This window comes from Lissotriton helveticus, chromosome 9, assembly GCF_964261635.1.
Source record: "Lissotriton helveticus chromosome 9, aLisHel1.1, whole genome shotgun sequence".
In the NCBI taxonomy this organism is placed as follows: domain Eukaryota; kingdom Metazoa; phylum Chordata; class Amphibia; order Caudata; family Salamandridae; genus Lissotriton; species Lissotriton helveticus.
Window position 1 is genome coordinate 1146519455 of NC_136070.1, and position 24597 is coordinate 1146544051.

A 24597-nucleotide genomic window follows, 5' to 3' on the forward strand; every position below is an offset into this window, starting at 1 on the left:
TAGTGCATGAGTGTCTAAATGGGTGCGTGAGTGTCTGTACGGGTCTGGGAGTGGCTGCATAAGCGTCTCACTGGGTGTGTGAGTGAGTGCATGAGTGGGTCTGTGAGTGGGTGTGTCTCTCTGAGTGGGTCTGTTAGCAGCTGTATGAGTGGTGGTATGGGTCTGTGAGTGGGTGCATGAGTGTCTGAGTGGGTCTGTCAGTGGGTGTGTGAGTGCCTCACTATGTGAGTGGGTGTCTAATTGTCTGTGTCGGTGTGTCAGTAGCTGTGTGAGTGACTCAGCCACAAAGGAGCCGCACCTGCCCTTTTTATCCAACAAAATGCTAAATTTTTGCACAAAATATCTTCTGAAGTAGAGTACTTTCTTCTGGTTAATTACTAACTGCAACCTCATTGGGTAAATGTCCAGTGTGTATTCTACATTACATCTGTGTAATGGACCACGGGGAAATGTCTCCATTGACCTTGTGTGCATTTGGCAATATGATTGTTCCTTCTGTGTCTTTATCCAGAAATCTTTAACATTAATCCTCCCATAGAGAGGACACTGAGACTACTAAGAGGTAAATCACAACTAAACAGTACTTTCTCTTATCTATATGAAATATGTGCTTCTTTGTTTTGTGGGAATGTCCTCCTAATCCTCTGCATGAAAAACACAAAACCAAAATCGTCAGCAAATGCACTGGGGACCTTTTGGTAAGATGTCCACCATCCTGACAAAAGGCAGGAAGACCTTTGCATACGACTAAAATGGGCGGGGAAGCCTGGCCGATTATTAAAAGGGGAGAGGGGCATGTGCCCCCCCTTCCTGGGCTGATTTTGGCCTGGGTACCCCAACCACCGCGGCCCAACGACAATACAGTAGAAGGTTGTGTGGCCCGCCACCACGGTCCGATTTCGGCCCTGTGGACCCTATCCACCTGGGCCTGGCAATAATAGAATGAGGAAGGGGGTCATGTGGCCCCCCTCCCTGGGACGATTTCTACTCTGGGGACCCCTTCACCAGGTTCCTGGCCATAATTGAATGGAGGAGAGGTGGGCCGCCACTTCCCCAGGTTGATTTTAGCGCCAGAGACCCTATCCCCAGGGCCCGGCCATGTTTCCCTGGGTGCCTTGGAGCCTACCTAGGGCGCTTTAGGACAGCGGGGGAAATCTCAAGGCCCCTGCAGTCCCAGCCGGCTCTACGCCTCCTGCGGGAACTGGCATTGCTATTGCTAACATGGAGCTGCTGGCAATCCAGATGCCTGTGTGCAAGAGCAATAGTTTCATCTTATTCCCTGCCTGCATGGCTTCAGGATGGTAAAGAGATGAAAACCTCCGCTTTTGCAAGCGGGTGCCATTCAACAGCTCCCATTTGCTGGAAGTGGAGTGTTTCTTTTGGTTGGCATGAGCTGTCAAAGCAAAAGCAAACCCCTATGTCCTGGGGGTAGGCACCCCGGGACATAGCAGGAGCTGGCCCTGAGGCGTAGTAGTCCCCAAGGACATGTATGACTCCAAAAGGCTGGGCCACACAGCCCCCCTCCTTTGATTTTCAAGCTTCTTCCCTGGGAAGGTGGTGGTCCCTGGGGCAGAGAACAGCACAGGAGGGGGGCATGTAGCCCACATCCTTAAGAAAAAAAAAACCTCCAGGTTTCTGCGGACCCCCTGCATGTGTATTTTAGCCCCGGGGATATAGTGGTCCCTGGGGGTTCTTAGAAGCTTATGAGGAAGCCTGGGCCGTGTGGCCCCCCTTGAATATTAAAAACAAAATACTTTTTTTGTCCCTCCACTTATTTCTCATTCTCCGCTTGACGGATCTCCATAAAACTTTCCTTGCACAACAAAAACTAACGGCACACTTTTTTGGGGAAAGTTTTGTGAAGATACAGGCAAGTCAAAAAACGCTTTTTCTATGGAAACATTTCTTAACTTCCTGGCAGTTGCCAGTAGGCAGTTATAGTTATCTATTAATTTATATTCTCACACCTGCATTTTCTCAAGTCCTTACTGGAGGAATCTCAAGTCCTATGCCAACAAGTCAGATGCCAAAGCATTAAAATTCTTTCATGAAGTTGCTCTTCCTCAAGTCATTACTAGTGGTCCCTCTAGAGTCTGATGAAAATCTTCAAAATTCTTTCATAACGTTGCTGTTTCTCAAGGCATTACTAGACGTCCCTCATCGAGTCAGATGTGAAATAACTGAAATTCATATGTGAAGCTGCAGTTCCACAAGCCATTACTAGAATTCTCTGGCAAGTCGAATTCCACTGCTTTAAATATCCATCACAAACATGAGGGGGTGTGGCTTCAATCTTTATATTTGCATATACACTCTAGCTACTCAAATGATCAGTGCTCTCTGTAGGATACACAAATAAACACTGTTTTATAATCCGGATTCACCATTGCAACTTGCAATAAATGTCAAAAAGTGTTATGGAAATAGTTGATGACATCCTACTTTACATAGTGTGGTTAGCAGCCACAGAGAAGTACGAGTGTCTAAAAAGTTCTGTTCTTGTGAAACTATTGTTTAGGTGTATGTATACATGTACAAGGGCAACTGCTGTCACTCAAAGTAAAAACGCAGAATGGATAGAGTGGGCTGGATGGTTGACCTACATTTTGTTGTGGTGGAGAGGAGCATGATTTCAGTGACCTTTGAACAGACCTCCTGTGAGTGATTGAAAAACCATATATATGCTTGTATATTTTGGAAAACATGAGGCTGGCATGACTTCTAATGCTGTTTTTAGGCCGAGCCAGGCCTAAAAAGCAGTGTTCGCATAGGACAATTAAAAATTAAAAGAAGATATGGGACGTGAATATTTTTTTCCACATTTTTTAAATTTATTCTCATAAAATGTGTTCAAGTGAATCAGTTTTTCGTGTATGTCTGTCACTAGTGTGGCCTCGTAGTGCATGTGGTCATGTGGTGATGCATAGGTGCTCTTAATGGGGTGTCTGAGTGTATTATGGCACCAATCTGAAAGGCTTGGAATTCAGTCACAGGAACCTGTCTGGGGTATATACCACGCATGTGTGGCCATGCAGGGCATGCTATTGATAGAATGTTTTTATTGGTTTGGCAAAATGTTATGTGCATCTGTTAAGTGCATTCACACCATTACTATTGTCACAATTCCCTTTCATAATATGCGCTTCAATTTTACTGCTCAGATTCTTATTGACTGGAGTCCAAGTGACTTGTTGAGCTTGAGTTTTGTTGTTGTGTTAGAACGTAGTCTCATATAAAGGGTAGAGTTTGTTGTGGGACAGAATTGATGTGGCAAGATGTATTTGTGGTGTCTAAAATGTCACTTGTCCAACTGGTTGAACATTGATCCGGTTGTGTATTTTGGCATGCATGCATGCGCAGGAAGGTTAAGTTTATTTTGGTGAGTGAAAAAAACTGCATTGTTGAGGAGGCTAGTAGGTGTTCTGTTGGGGACTGAACATTGCCATTCTTTTAGCCTTTGGTACTATGGTAAATTTAATGAAAAGGAATGGGCATGCGCTGGTTGGGGGTGACGGTATAGTAACTGCTGAGCCAGTACATCTAAAGTCTGTGCACTTTAATCTTATATCCCCTTCTGGTACGTGTGGTCCTAGGACTCTTGAGCAATTGCCCTGCCTCTGTTAATCACTCTTGAAGAGTGGCATCTTGCCATTTGTATGCTCCAATGTTTATTGGCTGTATGAAAATCTTCTCTTGGTGCCTCTGGGATATACTGCTTTTTAACTGCTTCGCTGTGGCCGGAATTCCCCCGCAGTGCTGTGGAATTTGATGAGTGCGCGGTTCGGACGGCCCCTACCGTCCTCCGTACACGCCTACCGTGACGTCGAAGAGGCTATAGAGATTCAAATTATGATTCCTGGATTTTAGGCTTAAAATTGCCTTTAGTGCTGGTTGCATTGAGTTCATAGTTACCGTCTATGTATGGAGGTACCATTTATGTATTCTGTTCAAGAGTGACACCTTATTCTTGATTCTGAGTTGACTGCATTATTGTGATGTGTCTAATGTATGTAGTTACATTTTGTATTTCCAATTGATGAGTTAGTTATTAGTTTGTATGCCCATTTACTCTGTAACATGAGTGTGGTGGTAGGTCTCAAGAGTTATTTATATTGGAAGTGTTATGATATAAGTTTGGAGAGCTCAAGTTCTCTTTATTCTAAGCACAGACAGCCCTGGGCAATGAAATGCGATTATATTGATGCCATTTGTGCCTTTGAGTTGTGCTGTAGGCATTGAGTGCTTGTGTGTTTTGTGCAGTTGCAGACCGATAGATTAGCATCTACATGCACCGTGTTTGTATTAGCATGTTGTGTTGGTGAACTTAACATGCTCGTTTTGTGTGTTATTTTAGGTTTTGAGGAGGGGTATGTTTAATGATGAACATTGAGTTAAAGCATTCTAAAAATGGAACCTACAGACATTTGCATACATTTGCATCATCTAATTCCATTAAATTTCCCAGAAATGATCCACGCCATGCAAAAGTTTTTAATGCCAACACGGTAATTTGGAGATTGTACATACATTGTATTTCATCAAATAAAGGTTTCAGTGTTTAGTAAATCAGTAATAGTGTTTGGAAGTTGATTAAAGATCTTTTGATAAAAGAGTAAAGTGCCCTCTAGTTTTAGATCACTGTCTAACACTTGTTCAATTCTCCTCATACAGGTAGCAGGGAGACTGCCTTCACCTACTCCATCAGTGCGGCGGGGGTTGTGAATGCAGTGAGCCGAGCCTGCCGAGAGGGAGAGCTCTCCACGTGTGGCTGCAGCAGGGCTGCTCGACCCAAAGACCTGCAAAGGGACTGGCTCTGGGGGGGCTGCGGGGACAACCTGGACTATGGCTACCGCTTCGCAAAGGAATTTGTTGATGCCAGAGAGAGAGAAAAAATACACCAGAAAGGGTCCTACGAGAGCTCGCGGACATTAATGAATCTTCATAACAACGAAGCTGGAAGAAGAGTAAGTAGGGGCGCAATGAGGCAAGACGTACAAGCCACCTAAAAAGCACTGATCAATAACTGATGTTACCTACTTTCACTCTATGAGGCTGCATGGCTCATGCTGTATGTAGTAGAGTATCTGAAGCAAGGTACAATGGAGCTTCCGTGTTACGGTACGGACACACTGTAAGGATGCATGGCTCATGCTGTATGTAGTAGATTGTCTGTAGCATGGTATCATGGGGTTTCTATGTTAAGGTGCGGACACACTGTAAGGTTCCATGGCTCATGCTGTAGAGTATCTGAAGCCTGGTACCTGGAGCTTCCGTGTTAAGGTGCGGACACATTGTATGTGGTGGATTTCTGCTTAAAGTAGGGGCCTTTCTGAAGCACTGTGCCACAGGGTTATGCTGTACGTAGACGTTATTCAAAGATTTGTGACGGGGGCTTCCACGCTAAGGTGGGACCTATGGTTGGCACTATGCCACAGGCTCACTTCTCCAGGCAGCAACTATTTAAAGCATTGGGTCCTATGTTAGTTAGGGCTGTAGTTCATGTAAAGCAATTGATTAAAAGCAATATGGCGCTTACCTCATGTCAATGCTGTTACCCAATTAAAGCACTTTACATTGCTATGGTCTATGTTAATCATATGGACTCAGACTATAGGCAACAATCTCTTAAAATAATTGCACAATGGCATTACAAGGTAACTTTGTGTCATGTCAGCAATTTACCCATGATCCTATGCTAAAGCTGTGACTCCTTTACATAATTGTACCATAGGCTCTGAATGAAGCCTTTACCCATTAAAAAGCATTGCACCACAGTACTACACAGTGAGGTTGTGACCAAGTATGCCTTGTAATGTGGGCTCCAGTGCTCAGGCAGTTGCCCATTTACATCTTTGTGCCATGGGCTCTGGTAACTGCTGTTCTCTGGATATCCTATATCAAACAACAAAAGAGCGAAGGAAACCCAAGACCCGTATAACCCACAACCAAGTTTCAAGATTGGGTAAACTAGGAAAAAGGGGAAAAAAATTAAAACAGCAGTGTAAAGAACTGTGAGTTGGAAAACGAACCCTCATACACCAAATAAGTAGGTGATCAATATCATCATTGGGTTCCATTTCCTAAAGGCCTATAGAATAGTGCCCAAAAGTGATAATGTGATTAAAAGAAGACACAGCAATTCCCTAAACCCATTTTAATAGAGGGATAGCCATCCTTCATTAAAAACTTTAGTGAAAAAACGGACACCTTCTGGATTAGTCAGTTTGAACCAAAGTGTCCTCAAAATTCGAAAATGGTCGACATGTTTCAGCTATCATGAGTACTCTCCACTCAGTATTCATCAGTACCCAACACCACCACACTCGGGAGTTTGCACCCTAAGGCATACCCCTACTGTGGAGGTGGACAAAAAAGATATTCTCTCTTTGTTAAACTCACGGATCTCCCGTGTGGACTCTCCTTAGATCTGCTAAGGGTCTTGTATGTTCATTTAGCGATGTGACAAGCAACATGGGCTGATGGCAGGGGTAATCTTCACGCCCAGCGTTATTCAGCCGAGCGACTCCCCGCATCCAAACTACACGATCACTTCCACCGCCCAAATGGTGGATATTCTAGCCTTCGAACTTGCTCAGCCATGTTGACTTTTCATAAAGATGTCATCAGGCATTGATACAGCGAATATGAACATAATGCAATCTTGATGGACTTCCAACTATAGGATTAACACAGAGTTGTGTTCACACGTGGAAAGAGCCCTTAAAGGCGTTATCTGGCGGAATATTTACTTTAGAAATAAAAACATTCCATTATTTCTCTGACATCACTGCCAGAGGAGATTTCAGCGCTGGAATAATGGGCTCTTTATTTGAAGAGTGGAAGGGAATGAAACGCCCATTGCCGGAGTGGCCATTTCCCCAGACAGTTCTTCTCAACAATTATTAGTTAAAATATCATCCGTTTAAAAAAAAAAATCCAAACCTTACTTGTCTTTCGTTCTGGAAAGACTTCTAAACAGCGCATCAGCGCGTCCACGGTCTTGCATTGCGCTTTGCAAATTGCATTAACGTTGTGGTTTCACGGACTGGATAACATCACATTTAAATGCACTAACACGGCCGCCTAATTCATATAGAATAATGTGAGCCGAGGATACAAATGTGAGTGGGCTGGCGTGTGATGGCTCTGTTCAGAACTTCACGTCATTCCTTGTAAACCAGCACAGGTAGAGCATTGTGTGATGGAATACACTAGCAGGCGTGTAATGGCGGCCACCCATGAGCCCATTTCCCCCGCCGTCTTTTAAACTTCAGACCATATTTAGCTTCCAGCTTTAGCCTTGGTGTGGACATGGATATGCAAGGCACCGACGGCTGTCCATTATTTGCTTTTGCTTTGGGGCTCAACTTGGTGCAAGAAAGAGGCGCTGTAAAGTGGACAATGACCTATGCAGTAATTCAGAACAATCTGTTATTAGATGCAGTTCAGCGGTAAATTGCTTAACTTGCAGCTCTGTCAGAAAGAAACTGCAGGGAAGTAGTCCGGCTACAGCAGAAAAGACTGAGATGTGGAGGAATATTGTGTCTTACTCATTAACACAAACTACACGTAAAATGGAGAGCTCTCAGAAAATTCTACCTCGAAATACAAAACCTATCAATGTTTTAAATCGGAGACTGAATGCAAAAGCTTTGTTTTGATATGCTAAATTGATGGTCAGGGTTGATTTTATTGGGCAGCCACATAAAAGACCTTCCTAAAGATAATTATAAGTGCATTTGAAGATGGTTTTGTTTTTGTAGGTAGTGTTCGCCATGGGAACAGTAGTACTTCCCAGATAGGCCTGCATTGGAACGCTCACTTTGTTGGTTTCTAATTTTTTTCATTTGCTAGAGGCAAAATATGTGCACCATTCTATTTTCACACCTCTGTCCATTTAAGATTATATACCCAAGAGATTTCTTGAGGTGCTTCTAACTGACACTTTTCAGACTGTAGGTACAGACATCATGCACCTAATAAGGTGGTGTGGCTGTGTTACTTAGTTTTTTTAAATTAATAAATATAGGTGGTGCTAAATTAGAGGATATAATTATGAGATGATAGGCAGTGTATCCTTGAAACTTAAAAAATATATTTTTGGAAAGTCTATATCTTGATTGCAAATTACATTTGTGCACTGTTTTTAAATCATTTCGGCGGTTCATATTAAAGGAACACACTTTTTTTTCTTGTATGAAGTGGTCTAGCTGTACTATGTAGCTCTATTTTGACGAATATAGGCTGTGATAAATATAATACCTTTGCTCCTTTGTAGCAACAATGCATGATCAAAACTTAGTTCCAGTTCTTGAAGATTTATGATGTTGAATTGTTGACTGCTTTGTACATTTGTGTACTTCTTTGTGGGTCTGCTTATTCCCCATCTTTCTTTAAGTTTCTATTTATCTCAAGTTCAGATTTTACAAATGCCAATAAAATAATTCAGTATCATCGAATGCGCTTGTACCAGCAAGTGACTTTACTTAGTAACATCTATGATATTATGTAGTAGTCATAAGTGTAATTTTCAGATCCGCACTAATGTTTGTGTCTCTCTTCTTTAGACAGTCTATAATTTGGCTGATGTGGCTTGCAAGTGCCACGGGGTTTCTGGCTCTTGCAGCTTGAAGACCTGCTGGCTACAGTTGGCCGACTTCCGCAAGGTGGGGGACTTCCTGAAGGAAAAATACGACAGCGCTGCATCTATGAAGCTGAACACCCGGGGGAAGCTGGTGCAGGTGAATAGCAGGTTTAACCCACCCACCACAAATGACCTAGTATATGTGGACCCGAGCCCTGACTACTGTGTGCGCAACGAGAGCACAGGATCCATGGGTACCCAAGGCCGGCTTTGCAACAAGACCTCGGAGGGCATGGACGGTTGTGAGCTAATGTGTTGTGGTCGGGGCTACGACCAGTTTAAGACTGTGCAGACTGAGCGTTGCCACTGCAAGTTCCACTGGTGTTGCTATGTCAAATGCAAAAAGTGCACTGAGATTGTGGACCAGTTTGTGTGCAAATAGTGCTTGTTTACAAACCCTGGGACTAATGTATATCCACTTTATTTATGGAGCTCAGGCAATGCGAGGCTGGACGAACTCTGGGACAGGAACTTTATCTTCACTTGTTTGAGAACTGCTGTATGGCAGAGATGGTGACAGAACCTGAAAGAAGCTATTTATTTACAAAAAAAGACGTTCTTGACTTGCATCACAGTAAGGGAAAGTAACTATGATCTAAGGACATGGGCTGCCAGGTGCATGTGTAATAGCCAATCACAGGAGGATGCACCATTTCATCTGAACAGACTGACAATCATGCACCAGTGCATAATTGATCTGCAGACCAAGTCAAACGCACATGCACACTCCTACTGCTTAAAAGTTATTACTGCATTTGGTCAGTTGTCTAAGTGGTGCCCTTTGTGGAGAGGTTGTATATTGAAATCACTTGTCAGGGATAGAATTTAATGATGTATGAATGTTGAAAGCAAAAAGTTTGTGTGCTACAAAAAAAACTTTTACCTAGTAGCTTTGGGGTCAAAAGGGGAAAACATGTTACATTGAGCAATAGCACCAGGACCTGCAAGTACTATGCATCTGAATGCCAAAAAATTGGTAAAATCTATGTTGGGGTTTTATTATGCACTTCATGTTCCACAGCACACTTCATCGGCCACTTGATTTCATTTTGCTGCCATTTTGCAGCGGAAGAACTGTGCCTTATTTTTGTTGATCACTTTAGGAAAAGCAAATGGGCCTTTGCAGCACCACATACAAAACGCTCAATTTCTCCTCATTGCTAGGCTATTGTATCTGGTAGCCATTTGGATTGCAGGGAGACCAAGACTGGTTCAAAAGTCATTCTGTGCGAGTAGATCTGGTTTACTGCAGGTTTAGTAAAAGTTGTGTTTATTGCTGTGACAATAGAGCTTCATATTATTTTAAAACAGCAGCCAGGCTACATTTTACAGAACCCTGCATCAGCACAATGTATCCTGTGTACTAAGTTGTCATAATACTCACGCTTAACATATAGCTATACACTAAACTGTTCTTGCATTATGTGAACAGTTACATATAGGGGAACAACGTGGTCTGCTGGTGTCTGGTATTTGGAAAATTGTGTGTGTACGTACGTGTGTGTGTGTGTATGTGTGTGTATATATATATATATACATACATACACACACACTTCATTAAAGGCAATGAAAGAGATCAAAACTGTGTTTATTTGCAAATGTAGTTAGGGAACACATTTCTAATTTTATTGCATTAAGAAATATTACTGGATTGGGATTCTTTTTTATCGCAACATTCTTACGTTTCGTGGTACAAGCCTAAGAGCCCTGCCTCAAAGTGGTTGTTCTGGATATTATAGGCACAGACTTATGCTCAATGGCTTAGACCTTTCTTTTGTCATTCACAAACCACAGTCGTTCTGGATCAAACATGAGCAGCAGTGATTTGACCATGATTTTGACCTGAGTGGGTTGCGGTCACACCGGGTTACAATGCACTTAAATTTTTAATTCTTCACATTCTTTTTCTATTTTTTACTCTGAGGGCATTACCAATAATTGTTGGGTTAAATATAGAGATTTAAAGTCTCACATCACCAGCACACTTTGAACACTTAACTTTTCTATATGTCTGGGAGGTCTCATCACCTACTTGAGCAGTAGAGTATGTCTGTGAGTGCTCTGCTTAGACTATTTGTTTGGCAGGGACTTTCTCCTTAACCACGTAACATTTGGCACATTTAAGTCTTCTTGGTTTTTTTTTCACTTGGAGCTATTGCATCGATTCCATTTTAGTTTCATTTTGAAAAAAAATCAGTGTTCAAAGAGATTACATTTTTTAATTGTTTCTTTAATTTATTTTACAATCCAAGTTTTATACAGAGTTCTGTGCGCAGCACATTGAAAAGAAACCTGGGATTGGACCTGTAAGCACTAGTTCGAAAAACTGTAACATGTCCATCCTTTGTCCTACAAGCAAAATGGCCGACATCCATTTCCAGATGTTGGTTCATTATTATGAAGTGCCTGCACATTTTAAACCCGCTGCGACAACAACCTGGCTATTAAAATTTACTATTTAATGTAAAATATTTTACTTGTCACCCAGATATGTAAATCTTTTATGTTCTTTTCTGTTTTATTCTGTACATTTAATGTACATATTTCTTTGTTTTGTATATTTCACTGGTTACAAACACAAACTTTAAAGAGATGAGTGGCATCGGCCACAATGGAAGAAGATAAAATATAAAATAAAAAGTCGGTTGTAATTGGGAAGTGTGTTTGCCTGTTTTGCTGTCAGCAGTCAAGTTTTGTCAAGTTTTGGAGCAGGCCACGTCCGAGCCTGCGTCGGTGCCTGAAACCGTTGGATGAACGTGCTCACCAGAAGAGTTTGAACTCTGCTATATCCGATCCTTTGTGTGAAAAACTACATGTGCAAGCACTTAAATACACATTATGTGCCACAAAACATTAGGCAAATTGTTCAGACTCAACAGATGCTACCAAGGGGCAGATTGCTTTACTTATATACTCTTGTGAGAGAAGTTACTTGCGCAATTAAAAAAAACCAACGTTTTACCGTTTTGAGTATTTAAAAATGTAAAGGGACGGCTGTACACCAAAAGTGTGGGTAGACAAAAATCAAATAGATTAATTAAAACCATACAAGTTTCACATAACACCTGAACACTTGCAGATCACAGAATACTTTTGTCTTAAATGTGTAATTGTATGAAGAACTTGAAAGTGTAGTTAAAATTGCCAGTAGAAAGGTCAAAAAGCTGCCGGGGGAGAGGGAACTTAAAAGAAATGAGTCATGAAAAAAGACAATTGTTTAGGTGTACTGCAATAATTAATCCTCAAAATGTCCCCCCCTTAAACCTGGGTTTGATTAATAATCCCTTTCAAAAACGCTGCAACAAATTGAAACTTATTTTCAGTGCCAAGAATGCATCTCCCACAAAAGCCGTAGGCCGACATATAGAACAGTTAAAATACAAGTTTCTGGGCAAACGCAAGGTTCCTGTGGTCCCATTATTCACATCTGTTTCAGTTTTCACTTTGTTGTATATTGATCAGTGCTTTTTATTGCAAAAACATATACCCTATTTTAGAAAGTCAGCAGTTTTGTCAGGAATGTTTTAAACTCTACGAAGAACAGGAAAATTAACAAATATTTATATATTGCCAGTGGCCAAAAAGAGCTTGTTCAAAAAAGTCTTAATGGGCTGAAGTAAGAAGAATGTTTTGAATTTCAGTTAAGTTTATGCTCATTCTTTAAACTGCTCCTGTCCTGAGGCTGGTGCAGTGTATGTTTAGTTCTGAACTTCTGTTTAACTTGGTTCTCTCTGCCAATGGCGATTCTTAAATTTTTTTGCAAGACAACATTTAAGCCACTTGTGTCAACATCTATAATTCGGAGCAGAGGACTTTCTATTGAGTAGCTGCTGACTAGAAATTAGTAGCATGCTACATTCATCATTTTACATATTTGAATATAAAATGAAGCCTAAGGTTCTATTTATCCGCCAAGAACTCTTACACACAGCACTTTCTGTAAGGATCAAAAAATACCCAGCCCCCTTTTTTTTTTTTTGCATCTCTGCTCCCAATTACTCTCCTCTATTGATGGGGAGAAATATCTGAGTGTAGTTAAAATGAAAAAATTAAGAACCATGACCTAGAAAATTGGTAAGACAATTCTCAATATTCACATTTTTAAACTAAATGTTCCTCCTGATTCCGATAAAATTATAGTTTGCATTTTTTGTCCCATAGTTGAGGTCCTGCACCTCTTGCGTCCACTGTTGGTGATTCTTTTACGAGGTGCACATTGAATGTGCCATGTAAATCGTGTGTAACAAAGTAACCTAAGAAGGTTTTTACTTTAATTTTATGTTGGAACATTATTGATAAATCATATTCCGGTGCAGAACCAGTCTTCAGTGCAGCAGAGGTGTGCAGCACTGCTTCACAGTTCATCATTCTGACTGACAGTATAGTTTCCCCGCACTACAGACTTATCATCATTCAACTTTATTTCGGTCATAGACCATAATAGTGCAAGTGCAAAGTACAGCATACAGAGAATATTAAAACCAGATCTGTACCTTGGGAACCAAAAGGAGTAGTACACAACATGAGGTGGGGTACAATGAGCATTAGTACATTGGTAGCCAATTCGAACTTAAAAAAAAAAAACAGTAGGCTAAAACAGAATAAAAGTATCCATAGGAACACAATCTTTTAGTCCATTGTGATTTAGGTGAACACGGGTATGGAGTAAGAACCATGACAACAAAAGCCTTTGCCTACCCACTCGGACGACAAGGCCCGCTATGCTGGTGGGTTTTTGTGTGTTTTTTACACACTCTAAGCCAATAAGAGGCTGCCCAGTAAACCCAAACCAATGACACAAGGGTATTTTAAAACCATATGGATACAAGGTTAATCTCTGCAAAGATTTCACTCTTTCGACAGAAGCCTTCTTATTACCCACATGTGGCCCAAGAACTTGGCAACAGCACAAACAATTGTCGTGGTAGGATCTGATTTTAGGATATGGAGCGCCTCGACATGACAGCGTGTACCCAGCTGCTTACAGATTGGTTTCAGCCATTTGCGTCTTGGGCAAGAGTACTTGGGGGGGAAAAAACAAAAAAAACGTGGGCAATGGACTCTATAGCAGATGTGCACCTGGGGCAATGCTGCAAAAGGAGTGGATGTCTGCCTACAGGTGCTAGTATATGAGTTTAGAGGAAGAGATCCAAAGCGGGATTGCATATAGTTTCCTGTCAAGGGGAATTGTGATGATTTCAAAATATTACTCATAAAAACCGATAATTTTAAAATTAATAAAATCAAAGGTTAGGTGTCCCCACAAGGAGCTGGTGACTGAGCCCTGGACTACCCAATTCCAATAGTATTTTTTGAGTGCATCTTTGTGAGGGGCAGTAAAGGGTCCTTATTTTCCCAGTAGCCCTCTAGACCTAATGCTCTTAGAAAGGATTTCAGATTGCGAATCCAGCCAATCTTATTGGAGCGGTTGAGTGTGACCACCTCAAGGGTGGCGGGATACAAACTCCAGGGTGGTCCTAATATGCAGCCAGAATAATAAGGGTCATAACTTGGTCTTTTCCACAATGGTGGTTCTAGTCGAGTCTTAGCGGATGGAATGGCGGTATCTGCAGTAGAAAAATGAGTGACCTAAGAAACTTGTTTTCCGAGTTCAGCAGAGCATCCATCCTTTCAAATCCACAAAATTCTGCTTTATATAGCGCTGCACCCACAGCTTTAGCCTTATAGATCTGAATTTGGACTGCCACTGGTTTAGTAAAAAAGGTGCTATGTTCCTTAAGCAAAGCCCTAATGCATGTCTGTACTTGAGCGTCTGCTTTTCTACATGGGGCTTTCATGACATATCTTTGGAGATGGTAATTCCCAAGTAATCAAAAGTATTCACCCTCTCCAGGGGGACCCCTCCTATTGTTAGTTTACCCCTAAACGACTTGAGGGTTAAAGAGAAGGAGCTTTATCTTTAGGGTGTTAATCCCCAAACCCTGTAAGTCGCAAAAGTATTTAAAACAATTCATGAAGAGTTGGATCCCACTTGGTTTTATCGATACTAACAGAGTATCATCAGCGAATAATAGAGTTGCCACTTTTCTTCCCCCTAAAGTTGGGACATCTGCTGGAACCTCTGCAAGATGGTGGACTGCACCATTCACAAAGAGGGAGAAAAGTGTGGGCACCAGGACACAGCCCTGGCGTACCCTCCTGTTAATTACAATCATGTCTGAAAGATGGCCTTGACAGCCCAGAGCACCCCAGCAAAGTTCGCCTCATGGAGTCACATAATGAGTGATAAAATCACATCATTTAAAACCTGTCAGAGTTTACTCCTTGGGACAACATCGAAGGTGGTCTTAAGGTCGATGAAGGCTACGTAGAGACTCCTGTGACCCAAGACCACAACCTTCCAGGTAAGAAGCAGAAAACAAAATACCTGATCAATGGTGCTCGTCTAGCAACCTGGAATGAGGAGAGGATATTGTATTCACTCATCCAATTGTCGACCTTAAGGAGGAGTGCCCGTGCAAAGACCTTTTGGATACAATCTATCAAACCGATTGGAATATAATTGCCAGGTTGGGATTTGTCGCCTTTCTTATACACTGGGATCACCTCGGCTCCCTTCTAAGAATTGGGTATTTGGGCCCCTGTGGCTATGGCATTGGCCAAGGCCAAGATGTAGTTGCCAAATTCTTGCTGTCATTTTGATCATGTCACCCGGAATACCATCCAGCCCAGCAGCTTTAGCCTTGGCGATGGAATTAATGCAAGTTATAACTTCGTTTGGAGAGAAGTCATTTGCTGGAGCCGGGGCCTGGCCATAGGAGGCTTCCTCTCTCTGGTAAACTGGGCCCAGAAAAGCAGTGAGAAATGATCATGCCATGTGGTTGTAGAGATCTTGTTGGTAGAGAGAGGAAGCCTGTTAACAAACTCCCTAGCTACTAGGAGCCAAAACTTCTGCGAGTCCTTGCTTTCACAGGACTCCCTAATCAAGGACCATTTACCTATATCCCACTCCCTTTTGGCACTCTTTTGAGCTGACATACCTTTTCTTCAGATCATTCACTAGAATCAGATCGTGTTCTCAACTAGAATCAGATCGTGTTCTCAACTAGAATCAGATCGTTCTCTAGAGACTTATGTGAAGAGACTCCTTGCAGGTTCTCTACATGAGTTACAAGTTGATGGTAATAGTGGTCAGCCTAAATTCAGGAGAAAGCCTACTGCTTTTCCCTTGTAAATCTGGGTAGACTTATAACTGGATTTCCTGGCATCCCACAGAGTATGAGACTTGTCAGGTAAGTATGGCATGTTGTGTAAATGAGCAGTTTACTGATCCTATGCTGGGGTTCCCCTAGTATATGGTGGTTGCCAATGTTAACATTCTTCAATTGTCACTCTGCATGATGCTGTGCTTCACATTTCTCCCCTCCATGCCCAAAGTATTTTAGCTAGTTTTAAATGCATGGTTTGGATACATAAACATTCAGAGGAGCAGAGAATGGCTCACTGGATCATATAGACAGCCTGGGTATGAGTGAATAAACACCTTAAAAACAAACAAAAAAGAATGTGGCCAAAGGCAAAGCCACTGCTATAATCTAAACAAAAGGGACGTGTTCCCTGGTCATTCTCCCATTCTGTGTTCAGCTCTGGCAAAGGGCTGGTGCCTCAGCAACAACCACTGATTGGCTAAGTGACTGTTTCAACAAGAATTCGCTGCTTGCATCGTGGAATGGCTGCCATCACAATGAAACAAGAGTGGATTTAATTATTACATGATGTTGGTAGCCATGAGACTGAACCGAAGACAAATGTAATTGGACTTGACTGGATCCCTGTACAAACCCTGAGTGGCTATTTGGCCTGGACTAAACACGTCAACAGTAGCTGTAAGCGAGAATATAATTTCACCTGTTAACTCAATGTGGGCCTGTGCACCTACACCAGGGAAAAGATTGGCCCTAGGTCAGGAAGCTTGACTTTCTCACTGTGGGTGTCTACAGAAGACTCCCCAAGACTGGCAAAGAACACCCTGCTGTTGCTTGCATTTGATGATGCTGAAGTAACCCGTCATGCAAGCTGGAAACCGGTCTGCACTCCTGAAAAATGGCTTGCCTCAGCTTATGTGAAGTATTGCAATGCAGAACCACAGCCTGAAGATAAGAACCTGCTATCCTGCCCCAAAATATAGCACTGGAAAGATTGTTTTGCTATGCTGTATTAGGCCCACTTGTAAGACCGACCCCCATTGCAAGATAACATGTGCACAATGAGGTGCTTAATAAACTATGCCATACATGCTACTTTCTATTAGACCTGACTCGGGCACTCTTCTATCACCCTTTCACCGCATCCCTGTATGGCCTCTCAACAGCCTGGGCTCTCTGTTAGCCTGGCACTTATGCTGCCTGCCACAGTTGATCCTGAAGATTGCAGCTCTCCAGCACCACTCTTGAGGCAACCCCATCTGTGAGCTATCATCACTCCAGCAAGCTCTTCCTGACCTAGTCTGAACCCACAAGATCCGGTAATCCACTCTCCTCTAAACACGCCATAGAAACTCTGTGCCTTAATCCAGTCCTCATACTGTAGCACTAGGCTTGTGATCGTTCACAACCAAGAACCCATCCTTGATCAGAAGTTCCCCAGCAGCATCGGGATATTTAGTAAACCAGAACAAGCAGACATATCAAAGTTTGCAGAACAAACTGAACTTCCTACAGAGCAAACTAGAAACGAAGCGCCTATTCCACATTCAGTTACTAATAGACTGTTAGAATATGGGCTCTGCTACTTAAGTGACTGTTCTCTTATTAGGTTATAAATGTTTATCACTGCATAGCTACTAATGTTTTTTTTAAAAAACTTGTAAATACATAAGGGTGAGGGGAGATTCAAACATGCTTTTGTACTTGTTTATCATTCCATTCACCTCACAACAGGGAGATTGCATTCCGCTGCACTTTTCCACTATTCCATTGCCTTATATATACCCAAGAAAAAATTAGGGTAACGTGGTGCTACAATAATAATTGTCATTTCATATTAAGAACTCACTGTTCGCCAGTGTATTCCTTTTCCTTACTGGTACATTTATTTTAAAAAAAACGGCTGGCTACATATGTCCACTGTAAACAATAATATATATAAACAGAGACAATGGTCCCTAAGCAAGAGACAATAAATCCAAATAAATATAGACCAAATAGTTCTATATCATATGTCCAGCCGGACAATTTAATTTCCAATGAAGAGTATACATATTAAAAAAAATCAGTGTGATACAAGTGGGACACCAGCCGGTGCCAAACTAACACACTCAAGGGAAAAAGGACAGGGGAACATTCTAGGCAAATTTTAGACGGTCTGAATATTCTAAATCATATACAGACAATGCAAACTATACACATATGCAACTATTAAATCACATGATGGTTATGCATTTAGTGTATTTAAGGTCGACGGCGTTTCGAACCCAATTAAAATACAAGGTTCATCCTCAGGACAACAATAAATTGCCTAATGAACACAATTATACATAGTGCCCACTCAGGGGACGCCGTATTAGGCTTAGTAGTAACGATAATAGATTATGGCGAATTGCCAAACCCGGGAACCGCTATTGCGGTATCACAATATCGGGAAGTTCGTATCCAATAGGGACACAGGTCCTCAATGGGGGTCCTTGTCAGTCGTGGGAAACACCTCGCGATCCGAGTTGTTTCCCACGACTGACATACCCAAGGTCCCTAGCTTATTGCACCTTTGGGTTCCCTTGTGTTATATATATATATATATATATATATATATATATATATATATAAAACACTGTAAACAATAAGACAAAAACATACTCCTGGAGCAAGTTTAATTTTGCTTCTTTGGAATGGGAGCTGTTCTATGTTCTATAGAATGAAATGTTTGAATTCTGGTATATCCTTGTTAGATCACATAATGTAAGCTGTATTAAGATTTTTCTTTTCATGAATACGTTTATTCATTATGAAAATGTGGCAAAGAAAACAATCTAAATACAGTGAAGTCATATGGTAAGAGAGGAAGAGGAATACATTTAGCATGAAACAGCACATTTCACAAAAGGTTCAGGGTCAATACTAGGGGGGGATAGTGAGATGAATACAATCAACTGTATACTTATTAACGCCAGGTCCCTGGTCAAACATAGCACGGAATGTGCTGAACTGATCAAGGACAAAAATGCAAAAATTACAATCATTACGGAGACCTGGACGGATTCGGCCTCTGGACCAGATCTAGTTAATGCCACGCCGTCAGGTTACCTGAGCCGTGTTCTGGACAGAGCCGGTAAAAGAGGAGGTGGGCTTGCCATTATTTAACATGCCTCCATCCGGGGATCATTTCAGGCGGTGTCCTCACAAACGTGTGAGGCACTGGGGTTTAAGCTATCAATCTCAAATCACCAAACTTTCCAGGGATGCCTCCTGTATAGACCACCCGGATCCAGGTCCCAGTTCCTCGAAACAGTGGGTATTATCTTGGAGGAAGCCCTGTGTACTAAATCCTTTACAGCACTAGGAGATGTTAATTTCTACTTAGAAGGTAGCTCAGACCTGGACACTCTAGCCCTGGTTGAAGCAATGCAGGCGGCGGGACTTACTCAGGTGGTAATGGGGGGCCACGCATACAGTAGAGCACACTCTGGATGGCATTTTTACGAACAATCCGGACTTACAGTTCGTCCATACTGAGTCCATGGCCTGGTCAGATCACTCAGTTGTGCTATTCAACATCCAAACGCCCCAGCTGGATAGGGTCAGGCGGATAGGAAGTCAGCCAAGCTGTACAGACCCTGGAAAGATCTTGATGGAATGGCATTGGAGGATCGGCTTACATCCTCTATGATCACTCTGCCAGCAGATGTAAATGAAGCTGCAGAGAGGTACACAGATTGGATAGATCGAGCATGTACCATCTTAGCTCAGCCTAAACTTTGTAACCCCACTCGTACAGTTCCATCTGCTCCCTGGTTCTCCAATGAGCTACGAGAATATAAGGTGATCTGTAAAAAACTAGAGCGAGTTTAGCATACGGCTTACCTTCAGGCAGACAAAATCAAGCTCAAAGCCAGTCAAAGGATTTACAAAGAAATGATTAGGAAGGCCAAAGGCACTTATTTTACTGATCGGATTGAGGGAGCCAAGAACTTTACTAGGGAACTCTTTGACACAGTCACCAGTTTGGTCACTCCCAAGTCAGTGATCGTTACTCCAAGTCTGGAAATTTGCGAGACTCTCGCCAAGTTCTTCTCAAATAAAGTGGAACTAATCTTCACGGCACTCGAGCATCAAGTGGGGTTGACTCTTCTTGAAGGGACACACAGGACCCTCTTGGTCAATCCACATGAGGCAAAATTCTCTGGGATCTGTCCGGTGAACTCGGAAGAGATTAAAAAATTGCTTCATGCAACTAAATCAGGTTCGACTCAAGATCCCTGTCCAGCGTCGGTTGCAAAGTTGGCAGCTACCCCTATATCGTGTATTCTCAAGGACCTATTTAACCAGATGTTTGACATTGGAGAATATCCAACATGCTGGAAACGAGCATCGATTGCCCCACTGCTTAAAAATCCTACTCTCGATATTTCAGACCCCAATAGCTATCGGCCTATAGCTAGGCTACCACTGCCAGCTAAACTTATCGAGAAGGTTATGAATGCACAGCTCTGTGCCTTTCTCAGGACCTCTCAGTGTTTGGACACAGCCCAACACGGGTTTAGCGAAGGTCACAGTACTGAGACTGCCCTGATCAAATCTACTGAAGAGATCAGGAAGGCGCTGGATGCAGGCGGACGTGCAGCTTTGGTACTCCTCGATCTTTCCGCGGGCTTCGACACGGTCCACCACAGCATTCTGGTGGACCGTTTAGAAGGCTGCGGGATCCAGGGGTCGGCCCTGAGCATTTTAAAATCTTTCCTTGCCGATAGGGTCCAGTTGGTGGCCCTGGGAGATTTTGAGTCTAGACCTTTCAAACTCCCCGGGGGGTTCCCACAGGGCTCATCCCTTAGCCCCACCTTATTTAATATTTATGTCTCTTCGCTCGCCCCAGTGATTTGGTCATTTGGATTTGAGTTAACATCGTACGCAGACAATACTCAGATAGTGGTATCTCTGCTCCCGGGAGAGAAGAAGGCATAGCTGTCAGGTTCCAGGACTGCATGACTGCGGTTACTACGTGGATGGCAGGTAACTGCCTAAAACTGAACTCCTCTAAAACCGACTTTCTACTCTTTGGTGCTGATGTTAATTTCTGGAGCCATAAATGGTGGCCCGACGATCTGGGAGCTCCACCGATTCCAGCAACGAAGGTAAAGAACCAGGGAGTTCTTATTGACAGTCAACTATCCTTCAAACCGCAAGTCAATGCATTAACCGGACAGTAGCAGGAAAATGGTGGTGACAGCACTTGTGCTCTCCTGCCTTGACTACTGCAACAGTCTCTTCCTGGAAGCCCAGCAGGTGCTGCTTAATAAACTGCAGGTGATGCAAAATGCGGCCGTACGTCTGATTACTGGTCTGCCCAAGTTTGCGCCGGTGGCTCAGGAACTGAGGAAACTGCACTGGCTTCTGGTGCGCAAACGGATAACGTTTAAATCATTGTGTATTGTGTACAAGGCTGTTCATGGACTGGGTCCATCTTTCCTCCAACAGCACTTCCAACTGTACACGCCAGGCAGACCGCTGAGGTCGGCCAACAAAGGGCTAGTGAAGACAACTCTGATCAGGAAAGCACGATGGGGAGGCAGAAGCTTCATCTCTGGAGCTTCCACCGCCTGGAATGCCCTGCCCTTGGCCTTGAAGCAAAGTACGAACCTGATGGCCTTCAGGAAAAATATTAAAACCTGGCTTTTTGGCCTTTAGAACCGGACTGTCACCTTGGGGAGATATCATTTCAGCGCCAGGACACCGCTCGGTAACAGCGCGCTTTACAAATGGTATAAATAAATAAATATAATTCCATTATGTTAAATTACTTATTATGAAAGGCATTTATTTTTCTTACAGGGACAGAGAAGAATAAAAGAATAGTGCCGCTTAACAGTTGGAGAATGATAGTAATGAAAACTTTCTGAAAATGTAAACAGCATTTTCATTTTTGCATGTTTAATAAAATCACGTTTCCTAACATCTACTTTATTATGCATTTCTGTGTTAAGGTTTTTAATATGTTTCTATATTATGTGGTACATTTTTCATGAAAATGTTCAGCTTCCTCAATTCCCCATCTGATGATTTGTAAAATCATCACATATTTACGTTTCTCATGTAAATCCATTTCAGAGTGCAATCTCGTCAGTTGAGTTACGTCTTTTTTCTTTTCAGACCTCTACATTTCAATGAATTTATGTAGTTGTCATTCATAATAGTCCTCAAACCCAAATCCTTCTCATACCATTTCCTTTCCAATTTTTCCCTTCTCTTGTGAAGCATGTATTTACAGCCCAAGAATAATGCGTAAAGAAATATAAGATAACGCTCCACTATTATTATTGGCATTATTTACAGCTTTTAAAATACCCTTTCCAGCCATTGAAAACCAGTTGCCAATTGTGGTAATTCCCTTCCCAAAATTTTCAAACAAACTTGGTGCCTCCAAATCAAGCAATTCAGGTTCCAAACTTGAAATATTCTTTGCAAAGCCTATATTTCCCTACTCTCGTCGCGTATGTATGTGCGGCAGTGAGTTAATGTAAGCATTTGGAAGACTCTGCCTTTTTCAGCAAGTAAAATGTCTAATGTGAGATGGTCTTGTAATACCATTGACCGTATAGCTATTAGCTCTGTATTTAGTAAAGCTCTGGATGTGCTAGTTGTCATTTTGTTGACAGCTGTTGACAGTTTTCCGAATCTTTTGACCATTTAAAATGATGCCTATAGGTGGGATGACGGGTCCAAATATTTCTCCTACATATCCAGCTCCTGTTTCTGTACTGTGGTTCTGCCCATGTGCAGTTGTTAATGTTAGTGCATCAATACTTTTTACATGATACATTTCTTGAATTAATATGCCTAAGTAGCAGGTCCTTTCCCAATCAGCTTGCAACAAAAAGTAAGCATTCGGCCCACAAATGTAATAAACCCCTGGAATTACATTCTTGTTTCCCTGCAACATTTGCCAAGATCCGGCTGTCAATTCGAAAGTGTGTTCACAGCTACTAGTCCCTAAAAGTCTAGTTCTTTTAGGTGTCTGTCTTTTGTACATGCACATTTCCTTTTATGATGGCTGTCAAGCCTGAGTTTAGGGTAGAACATCTTCTTTCTAAAATAATTTTCCTCTTTCTTCCATGCATGTTCTAAAACATCACTCTTTTTGTCAGCAGTACCTTTCTTCTAAAGCCAATCTATAAGCTTTTTTCTATAGGTCTCATTAAACAGGTTAAATTGTCTTTATTAGCCTTCACACTATCTAAGGGTCTATGAAGAAAACAATTGTACCAGCCTGTATCCATTTCCTTTGCTTGTGAATGTAAGTTCATGCTTTCTATTAATGGTACACTGGAAAGTATTAGGTCATGATTAGAAAAAAAATATGTCCTCTCCTATAAATTAATGAAAGTAGGATACTGCAAGAAATAGCATAGATAAAGGCATATGATAGTAGGTGACCTTTTCTGACACTGATATAGGTAAGTGTGTACAAACATAGCAGCTGTGTTCATGGTGTTAGTGTATTCTTATACTAACCTAGAATAGACATTAGTTGACATCATTTTTCTTTTAGATTACAGAAGTGTAACTGGAAGGATCATCTTTAGTGCTGTAAATATGCAAATTAGTAACATTCATTGCTTTTAGCTCTGATTTTGGTACTAGGTAAAACCCTATCAGTACCATAGTGACCATTATTATTGTTATTACAAAAATTGAACCCATACTATATTTACACTTATTTTTAATGCAACACATTCTCTGAGTCAGTTCAAAGCACTTAGTTCAATGACGAGTGATGATTTTTACTAAAAGCTTCTTTGATGAGGTTTTTCTTTAAACGTTTTCTTCCCTTAAGCTCCAAACCAGGCAATCCTTAGCTCTACTCTGTGTTCTTCTAAAATTGTATCCCTATTCTTCTGTAACTTTCAATTTGGACCTAGATCAGTCTTCTGTAAAACAATGAACTAAAATAACCAATCTCTAATAGACACTGTACCGGTTTCTTTATTCTTCTGTTCATCCTCAGATTTTTTTCAATTATTTTCCTACTTGCATTATTTAGTTTTTCCCTTCATGGAGGTTCAAATAGTTCAGGACTCACGTTGCACACATCTTCCAATTTGACATTCAAAGCAGTGTTTACAAAATATGACCATTCAGGTGCTGAGTACCTGCGACATGGAACTCGTGCTCTTTTTGATGTTCTTAAGTTTGATGATTTGGGTCTAGGCTACTTTTATCACTAGACTCCACCTCTTCAGATGTTGCCTCTGGTGTTCAAGCTATTGAAGTACTCCTCCCAGATTTTTATTTTCATAGCTTTGTGGCCATTCTGCTTGTCGATTGACTCTCCTCACTCCAATGTTAGTTTCTTCGCCTGGATCTTTGTCTCTCAAAGCCACATTGGAAGTACTTCTTTAGGTGACTTATCTCTGCTTCTCATTCATTAGAGATCTCCACACCACTTCTGGTACTTACACTTGATTTTCTGTCCATTGATCTTCACCCCTCTCATCCTCTTGCTGCTGGACTGGCAATGGTGTTACTGGTCTGGGGGGGAGGTCTCTCAATTGGTGGTGTAAACACCAATGCTCTTTGCTCGGGATCAAAGATCAAAGCACCTCTTCTGGATTGCTCACTATTTTAGTGTGCAAGGAATTAATCCAGCATGCTTAGCTGTGTGTGTATAGTAAGGATCACCTAGAAGGGGCCTTTCCATCTGGAATTAAGGTAAGTCTTCCAAAGTGCTTCTTGATCATGCCCCAATCAACAGGATTGAGGTCATGATTAGGGGTAGGCGGAAGT

The 24597-nt window shown here is 41.9% G+C and overlaps 1 protein-coding gene across 1 annotated transcript in view; it reads left to right on the plus strand.

The window, feature by feature from the left end:
- The window catches only part of WNT5A (Wnt family member 5A), a 42391-nt gene extending 31089 nt beyond the window's left edge, over positions 1 to 11302 (plus strand). The window contains exons 4-5 of the mRNA XM_078661585.1: positions 4672 to 4964; positions 8568 to 11302. Of these exons, the coding sequence (XP_078517711.1) occupies positions 4672 to 4964; positions 8568 to 9026 (752 nt within the window). The 3' untranslated portion in view covers positions 9027 to 11302. The remainder of the gene's footprint in view (positions 1 to 4671; positions 4965 to 8567) is intronic.
- Positions 11303 to 24597: the final 13295 nt, after the last annotated feature.